The sequence below is a fragment of the Accipiter gentilis genome, chromosome 23 (genome assembly GCF_929443795.1).
Source record: "Accipiter gentilis chromosome 23, bAccGen1.1, whole genome shotgun sequence".
In the NCBI taxonomy this organism is placed as follows: Eukaryota; Metazoa; Chordata; class Aves; order Accipitriformes; family Accipitridae; genus Astur; species Astur gentilis.
The window spans coordinates 7671132-7680154 of NC_064902.1; the positions used below are offsets into that span (position 1 = coordinate 7671132).

General features: G+C 46.4%; 1 protein-coding gene across 2 annotated transcripts; it reads left to right on the forward strand.

The window, feature by feature from the left end:
* Positions 1 to 5556: 5556 nt before the first annotated feature.
* LOC126049571 (heat shock transcription factor, Y-linked-like) lies at positions 5557 to 7424 on the forward strand. Of its 2 annotated transcripts, XM_049826133.1 has the most exons (3): positions 5557 to 6120; positions 6400 to 6455; positions 6773 to 7424. In XM_049826133.1, the coding sequence occupies exons 1-3, from the start codon at positions 5557 to 5559 to the stop codon at positions 6948 to 6950; spliced, it is 798 nt and encodes a 265-aa protein (XP_049682090.1). In that variant the 3' UTR covers positions 6951 to 7424. The 2 variants fall into 2 exon arrangements, with proteins under 2 accessions (XP_049682090.1, XP_049682089.1); XM_049826132.1 differs by lacking the exon at positions 6400 to 6455.
* Positions 7425 to 9023: the final 1599 nt, after the last annotated feature.

Consider the following 9023-nt stretch of genomic DNA (forward strand, 5'->3'; position numbering starts at 1 on the left):
AAATATAGAGAGGGGATTTGAAACTGGGTCTTGTGCCCCACCTAGCAGTGCTCTCAGCAGCTAACTACAGGGAAGAGCACCACCATGCATTGGTTTTCTCAATATTTCCATATGAAATACTTAATTTCTGAATTATTAGTTTAGCTGTTGTTATTTGTTAAACACAAACAAAAGCTGCAAGCAGCTTAAGACTGGTTGAAAATACACTTTGGGAAAAAACACAAGCTTGAAGCAGTATGAATACCAAAGGTGAGTTTAGGCTTCACACTTTTTTTTCTGGCTACTGTTCATCACTGGGTCTCCACTGGCTGATGCAAATGTGGCCAGACACCATCATCCCCATTTTGCAGTCAAGAGAACAGGCAGACAGGGAAGGGAAGGGCAGGATGTCTCGCAGGCAGCACTGCTGTTCCACTGAGCTATGCTCAACCAAAAGGTTGGCCTGATGAGGTTCTCATTGCTCACGTATGGACATCTTACTATCAGCAGAGACAAGTTTCTCCTGTTTGTAAACAGTTATTTACATAACAAAGTTAAACATTTCCATTTATTTCTCATTCCCACAATCTTACAAGTCATCCTTGTGATTTTCAGGTAGCTCTGAAATTTGCTGGGAGCTACAAGAAGCCTCTCTCTTTTCAATAGGCAGGTCTCCAAGGTCACATAACCCAAAACCAGAAGTGAGGCATGACATGGAGCAGGGCTCAAGCTGCTGCAGACCCCAGGCCTACCAACTTGGGGACCTCATTTGCTTGGCTGCACCTAGTAGCAGGGTTGGGCAAGAAAACAGAAGCCTGAGGTGGGAGTAAGGCAGGAGCAGTTGTAGGGGGGTGGACAGGAAGGCGAGGGAGAACAGAGGCGGGTGGATTTGGGGTAGGGAGGAAGGTGGCAGCAGTAAGTCCTACTCCAAAAGCATGGGGCTTTGCTGCTTCAGATCCTTCAGTAAAACGTGGAACAGGAAACCTACTGTCAACTTCAAGTAAGCTTCGGTCATTTCCAGGCTGCTGCAAAGAGAGCTGCTGCCACAGCATTTGGAAGTCCTGTCTCCACCTGTCCACTCCTGCCTTCCTTGTACTGAGCATTATGTTTAATGAATCATGCACCAACCTCCCTCCTTGATTTATTTGCCAAAAAAAGATTTGTGTGGGGTGGCAATTAAAGAGGTAGAATGTGATATTCATCAGTTTGTGTGCCTCTGAACCTGACCACATCCTGGTGCAGCAACTCCTCACAGGTGTTTAGATGCTGTGGTAATGGGTGTTTGTACAAAAAATACAACACAACGATTTCAGCAACACCCAGTGAAGGAAAACTTGCCTTTCTGTGCCACAGAGATGGGCTCCACAGCTGTGCCCAGGAGGCCAATAGGAAAAGCAGTCACGTACTAACTTCCCAAAAAGATGCTTTGATGAATAAGCTCATTAACTCTATTACCAGGCACTGTTTCCAACCTTCTGTGGGACAGAGGCCACCAAGGGCATGGACATTAAGCTGTACATCTGAGGGTCCCAAGCCAGACACCTTCAAAATGGGCAAACATCAGGAGTTGGGCAGAAGTCCCACACCACTCCAGCTAGCTACACATGGCTAGTGAAGGCCACACACACGGCTGAGTCAGTTGCCCGTTCCCTTTTTCTCTACAACTTTGACTTCCTCACAAAGAATTATATTGGCACACGCAAGGTGAGAAGAGGACATGGGAGCCACCAAAATCACTCTCCCTAAAACTGTAGGAAGTCTTACAGCAAAGCTTTTCCTCTACTAGTGCCCATAGAGCATCTGGACCAGGACTCTTCCACTCCATGCCCAGACACTTCCCCAGGCTCACAGGGAGCTGAACGCCTGTAACAGAAGAGACAATATCTACAGTGTGCCATAAGGAGGGAGCAGGAGAAACAAACAGTGCTGCCCATATGTAGCCTAGGCCAGGCCCCTGCAATAACAAGGGATTTGCCAAATGAAAATGGAGCTAAAGCAACTTCTGCCCGAGTCTTGTACCAGACTGGCTTTTTCTTCTGGCCCTCCATCAGTACGGCTCACAAACTCACCGCAGTCATATCTACCTCCAGAGATCCACTCTGACCTCCAGAAGAGGCGTGCCTGCCCTCACCTCCACTAGGTAATCCATCCTTCCTAACCATTTCCCACAGTATTTAGTATTCGATGACAGTTTGGAGATGTTCCTTAAAAACAGCCACATTCACCCACCATGAGAGTCTGCAAACCTTTTGCCCAGTTCTTGCATCCCAGTGCACTCCTAACACCACAGAAACAACTACCATGATCACCATGCTCTTCACTGGACTTGCAAGCAACAACTGACTTGCACAGTCTCCTACAAAGGTCAGGCTTTTGTGGATCTGAATCACAAACTTTCCCTAGGACTCTGCTGGACTTGACAGAGGACAGTTATTACACCACCAAAAGCAAGAGACAGGAGAAGAAAGAGGAGGTTCCTCAGAGAAAGAAGAAGAAAGAACATGGCCTGGGCAGTTCCATTCCCCACAGTTTTTTGATCAGCCTTCAGAGATTTCAGTCAAATGCAGGATTGTAATGAAAATGTTACAGTGGATAATATTTTACAGATATAAATTGTACACACCAAGTACCCAGTATGTATACTATAAAAAATATTTTAAATAATTTTGTACTAAAACCCATACTCTCTTGGAAGCAAGTAAAATCTACTCATATTCTTTGTTTAGCTCACTTCCTTATGTACAGTTTGTATTTTCTTCTAACACAGTGGTAGGAGAGTTGTGAAATACAAATAGCTTCTCTTTTTACTCTTCATCATTATGTACAATATTGACTGCTCCCACTCACTAAGATTAGCTATATTTTGTAAACAGCAAATGCACTTTAGCAGTGCAGATTTTTTCCAAGACTTTCTCAATTCTGCTGACGTAAAACTTTGCATTGATCTATTAAAATCACTCTTTTGTCTAAGTACCTTCTGAAAGGTCATATTCCTTTTCATGACAATGACCATGGTCTTTAACCTGTACTTTTTACCACTGTTACAAAACTACAAAACCCAGACCTACTACACCATGTTTTTGACCAAGTTACAATTTTGTTTGAGAATATTTGACTTGTGATGACCCAAACATTCTGGAAAACATTCCCTAAACCTTGGGTCTTTTCTTATTTTCCAGGTTTGATGCTCTAACCATTCTGGCACTTCTTATCCAGAGATATAAGAGCTGTATAATTTGTGAACCTTCCTAACGGGTTGGTTTCACACTTGCCTTTCTAGTATCTAGACGAACATTTTAGCAATGTCAGATATTGTTTAAAAGTCTAGTCCTGGTACAGCATAAACATTATCTAAAAGTATTTTTCTAAAGAACCTGTATGAAATGCCTGTGTCTTTCAGGTCCTCAATGTACAGTTGATTTCTCTAAGTGGTGATTTTGGGTATGTCTTAGTACAGGACCTCATTGCTTATTCTATTCAGCCACAATCATCATCGCCACTGGAGTGTTCAGCTTCTCAGGCAAGAATTGAATGCTTTTTTTTGTACTAGAATGGTTAACAGCTGACATGATATTTTTAAGTTAGCTATGTCAATTATTATGTCAATATTTCAACTTTTCCACTGGCTTGGGAGTTTAGTGTTGCTTTTCCACTCTAATGTTCTAATTCCTTTTGAGCAACACACCCCCCCCCCCCCATTTGTTCAGCTGTTTAATAAACCATTTCCACTTGTACTGTGCGTGTAATCTATACCAGAAACATTAGCTGTAGATTTTATAGCTGTTACTTAGCTGGTATAAATATCATCACTCGGTCTTAATTACCAAATTTCGGCAATATACCTTTAGTGTCAACGATTACACTATTTAAAATATGAACTGGTCAGTGTTGTTAGAGCATTTTCTCATTTGACGAGAGATTTAATAGATTTTCTTGGATTACAGATGCTTTGGAGAAATTAGTCTTTGAAACGTAGACTGTCCAACTGAATTGTTTCTTAATTACAACAAAAAACGTGTTGTTTCTCTCAACTAAGACTACTAAGAACGTAGCTGCTCTCTTCAGCATTGCTTTGATAAGCAGATGGACTGTGGTCACTCCTTCAATGTGGAGCATATAATAGTTGGAAATGGAGCTGGTTCAGTGTGAGCACTGCTGCCTTGTCAATCTCTGGCAGAAATGAGTTAGAGGCAACAGGTTGGCCCTGGCTCCTGTCTTGTGCTAGGAAGCGGCACCTTTAGAGCAGGAGATGTCAGGGAAAGGAGTCTTTGTATTAGAGATAACGCTTCTTCATTGCATTAACACAGTGAAAATGTGTAAGATGATGCTGATCTTGTCACATCTTTGCCTAATAGTATTCCTCCCTTCTTTCATTCTGAATCAGTCTTGGGCCTCTCACTACAAGACAGACATTGAGGTGCTGGATCACGTCCAAAGAAGAGCAACAAAGCTGGTGAAGGGTCTGGAGAACAAGTCCTATAAGGAGTGGCTGAGGGAACTGGGGTTGTCTAGTTGGGAAAAGAAGGCTGAGGGGAGACCTTATCGCTCTCTACAACTACCCCAAAAGAGGTTGTAGCAAGGCAGGTGTCAATGTCTTTTCCCAAGTAACAAGTGATAGGACAAGAGGAAATGGCCTCAAGTTGCACCACAGAAGGTCTAGATTGGATTTTAGGAAAAATTGCTTCACCGAGAGGGTTGTCAAGCATTGGAACAGGCTGCCCAGGGGTGTGACTGAGTCACCAGCCCTGGAGCTATTTAAAAGACATGTAGACGTAGTGTTTGGGAACAGGGTTTAGCAGTGAACTTGGCCGTATTAGGTTAATGGCTGCACTTGATCATCTTAAGGGTCTTTTCCAACCTAAATGATTCTGTGCTTTTTAAGAAAAGTTTTTCTTCCTGCTGTTTTCTTCAGTATTTTAATACCACTTGAAAAAGCTGAGGATTGGATAAATGGTCCTCCTCCTTTTGTCCAACACTTCCCCTGTGCTTTAGACTACCTTCTCCTATACATAGTGGAGGCTTCTTCCTACATAACTTGCAGCTACTCTTTGTGTTTACATCACTGCACAGATTAGGTACCTCAAATATCTTGGATCATGTTTCCTTACAGACACCATCTCACTGACAAGACAACAAAGAGTATAAGGACATTTCTGCATGTGTCAGATGTGCCCAGCTGGAAAAATTCCTGAACAGGGCACTGGGATGCCTAAGGCTGCAGCTGTCCCCCCTCCTCCCTGCGGACCCACTCGTGGACGCAACCGCACCCAGCACGGTCCTCTCACTGCCTACAGCCCTTCAACGCAGCTTTATTGACTTCTGCGCTCTGGAGTCCCACCACTGGTGGCTCTGGGAGTGAAAAGCAACAAGTGCTCTTCAGCAATTTCTCCTCTGGCTGCTCCCTTCTGCCAGGGCACCACTGTCAAGCGTCACCGAGATGTCACACTGTGATGTCACCACTACGCAACACCAGCGTCCCAGCGACAGCTCAGGGTGTTCCATTGGCACTCACAGCCAGCCAGCGCCAGCTGGCCTTTGCTTGCTGACTGGCAGGAGAAGGCCTGGCTGTCCAGGGCGATGGCCGGTGAGGGAAACTTTAGTCCCACTGGGACAAGAGAGATGAAAAGGGAGCTGCCTGATGCAGAAACACCATCCATCTCTGCTCTGGATGAGATGGACCAGCTGCCAGACATGACTTCTCCTGGCCCTCCAGGGCAGGGGGAAAGAGAACCCCGTGATGCTGCTGGACGAGCGATAAAGGAGGAGCGGGATGTCCAGTCTGGCGGTGACGGACACGAGGCCGAACGAGTCTCTCCTGTTTCCACCAAGGGAGCAGGCAAAGCCAACCAATTCTCATCCCTCTCCTTTCCGGAGAAGCTTTGGAAAATGCTGGAAAGCGACGAGTTTCGGTCCATTTGGTGGAGTCAGGGTGGAAAATATGTGGCCATCAATGAAAAACTCTTTGAAGAGGAGGTGCTGGGCAGGGAAAGACCTCTGCGGGTTTTTGCCACGCAGAAGATGAAGAGCTTCCTTCGACAGCTCAACTCCTATGGATTCACCAAAGTGCGACGGCATTTCGAAAGATCTGCTTACCTGCCTGAATTCCTAGCAGAAGAAGACGCAGCTGCGGCTCACAGCCAGGTACAGCAGTTGCTCTGCACATCAACTAACACTCACAATAGTCTTGGGGAAGAGAAGGACCTTCACATCAAATCAGGCCTCGCAATAGAGGTGACAGGGTTGGTAGAGAGCAGTCTGTTTTTAATTTCCTTCTCAGGTCATTTTCAGAAAGGTCGAGTTAGTCTTTCTGGCTTGTAGAAGTGCAGATAAAATACAGTTGGGCTATATCCACTGAGTTTGAACCTGTTAAATAGAAGGACAGACGCAGCATAACCTGATTTCTTTTAATGTCTTTGATAGATGTCTTGCTGTACCAAATCCCAAACCTTCCTGTGGCACCTCCTGTATGCCAACATGTAAGGATCACAGTATTACCTGCCTGCTCATATCCACACTGCAGTTGCTGAAAACTAGTGGTATTTGGCTTTCAATACTTACGCTTTTGAAAATCCTACACCGCTCTGCTCCCCGGGAGCAAAAACCCAGGGGTGGTGATGACTGAAGAGAACCATCACATAACATTTTAGCCTAAGCTTTAGTTGTCAAACACCCCTCTGAGGCCCTTTCGGTATCCAGGCTTGTCTTCTGAAACTCAAAGTCTTAGTTCTTGTAGCTGGGGCTTTTCCAGCCTTGGGAAGGTGGCAACTAACTCTTCTCCTTTGCTTTTTTTTAGATACTCTACTACTACAACCCCACCTTTAACAGAGAGCATCCCCACCTGCTGGAAAAGTGCAAGAGGAGAGTTGTCCTCAAACGGAGAGCCCCGCATGCACCAGAGGTGGATGAAGGGCACCCCTCCAGAAGCCCAGACGGTCAGCCTGCAAGGGACACGCAGGCATCTCCACCCGTGATGATCACACCCACCAAGCGACGGGCTAAATCACCTCCCGGCCTCGGAAGCGCCTATCCATCTCCACCGGCAGCTGGTCCCAGTTTTCCAGAGCCTGACAGAGCAGCAGGCATCGAGAGGTTCACCTCTCTGGCCGCCTTCTTTCTAACAACAACAGGCAGCCAAACCCCAGGTGGCCTCCAGCACGCTGCTCCGTGGTTTGCAATGCACATGCTGGCAGCAGCCTCAGCTCTGCTGAAGCCAAGGCCACCCCGTGGCCAAAGCCCCAGAGTCCGCCACTGCCCCACCTGCACCTGCAGCCCCAGCCCTGCAGATGCAGGCAGAGCCTTTGGACCCCAGCGCGGCACATTCTAGAGAGAACACAGAGTCAATAGCCAGTTGATAGTGTCTAGTAACTTTGCTAACAAATAGAGCTTAATAGACTTAGTAAGAAATAGAAGTTAGAGGAGTTGATAATAAACTGTTGAAGAATAAACCTTTTCCAGTTGTCCTGTCCTGTTTGTAGAGTGGAAGCCCAGACTAAGTGTATAGCATCACCAGACTTTCACCCATCAAAGTAGAAGCAACAGATCCACAAGCACTTTAACCATTTTGCCTAATAATCAAGTTTAGATTTTTAGATTTTTTAGCTTTTATACTTCTATTATAGCCCTAACTTTAAGAGGGACCATCTCCAGCTACTGGAAAGGTGCAAGCCAAGAGTGGGATGCAAAGTAAGAGCAGCAGCTGCATCGTGTCTGGATGCAGAGCTAGGTGAAAAGCACCCCAGAAGCCACCAAGGTCTTCCACCTGCACAGGGGACTGCTGCTAGGGTAGAGGAGGCAGCGTTCGCACCGGCTCCACCGCAGGACACACAGGTGTCTGCTCACAGAAAGTACATACTTGCCGAGATAAAACAACTAATCGCTAAAGCACCTCCCCGCACCCACAGACCCCGTACACCTCCAGATACAGCTGCCCCCCCCCCCCCTTCCCGACCCTGCTGGAGCCACAGGCAGGGAGAGCTTCTGGGCTGCCCCATCCCTGGCACCACCACCCAGCAGCCAGGCCCTGGCTGGCCTCCAGCGTGCTGCTCCGGCACCGCACCAGGCTGCACCTCCCGCACCGCAGCTGCCAGCTTTGGCGCCAGGGCTGGGCTTTCCCACCTTCTCCCCCGTGCATCCCGGCCCAGCGGCTCGGCTGGTCCCCTGGGCCGGCCTCGCTCCCTCCTGCAACCCCAGGCTGGCAATGCCCGTGCCGGCAGCAGCCCTTGCCGTGGCCACGCCAACGTCACCCCACGGCCAAAGCCCAACAGCCCCACGTTGTCCCACCTGCACCTGCGCCACCAATGCTGCGGCTGCAGGTGATGGGGCTGGACCCAGCGTGGCACATGCTAGAGACAGTATAGATAGTCACTACAGAGTGAATAGAGCCTAATAGCATTGGAAATAAACAGGACCTAATAGAGTTAGTAAGAAATAGAGCCCAACAAAGTTAGTAATAAAGACAGTCTAATAGGTTTTATAATAAATAGAATCTAATAAAGTTAGTAATAAATGCAGCCTAATAGTGTTGGAAATAAACTGTTGAATAATGAACGTTTTCCAGTTGTCCTGTCCTGTTTGTAAAGTGGAAGCCCAGATCAAGTTTTTATTTCACCAAAGTAGAAGCAAGTGGTCCACAAGCAATTTAATGATTTTCCATAACAGTTAAGCTCTAGATTCTTAGTGTTACTGAGTAAAAGAGGGATAATGTTTGCATGATGTATGCACCGAGAATGCTCTTCCTAATGGCAACTTCTGAGCAAAAGGGGTATGCCATCAAAAATTTTGGAAACTACAGCTCTAAGAAATAAGATTTTTAAAATTGCCCTGGTTATTTAAAGACATGTTTTCATAAGTTTGTATCAGAACCATGTGTCATTGCCATTTTTAAGATGACACCCTTCAGAGAAGGCAAGGGAATGATTACTCAGAGGCAGGTCCTGACCAGTATAGCTGTGCATAAGCACGCAAAGGAGATGGAGAGTCATTTGGCTGGTTTTGGATGGGAAAGCATCATCTTGGTAGTCTTGGGAACAAAGACCATAAGCACA

Coding starts and splice junctions, on each gene's coding strand:
- LOC126049571 (XM_049826132.1), top strand. CDS start 5,557: ATGGCCGGTGAGGGAAACTTTAGTCCCACTGGGACAAGAGAGATGAAA. Junction 6,121..6,772: donor CAGCTGCGGCTCACAGCCAG/GTACAGCAGTTG, acceptor GCTTTTTTTTAG/ATACTCTACTACTACAACCC.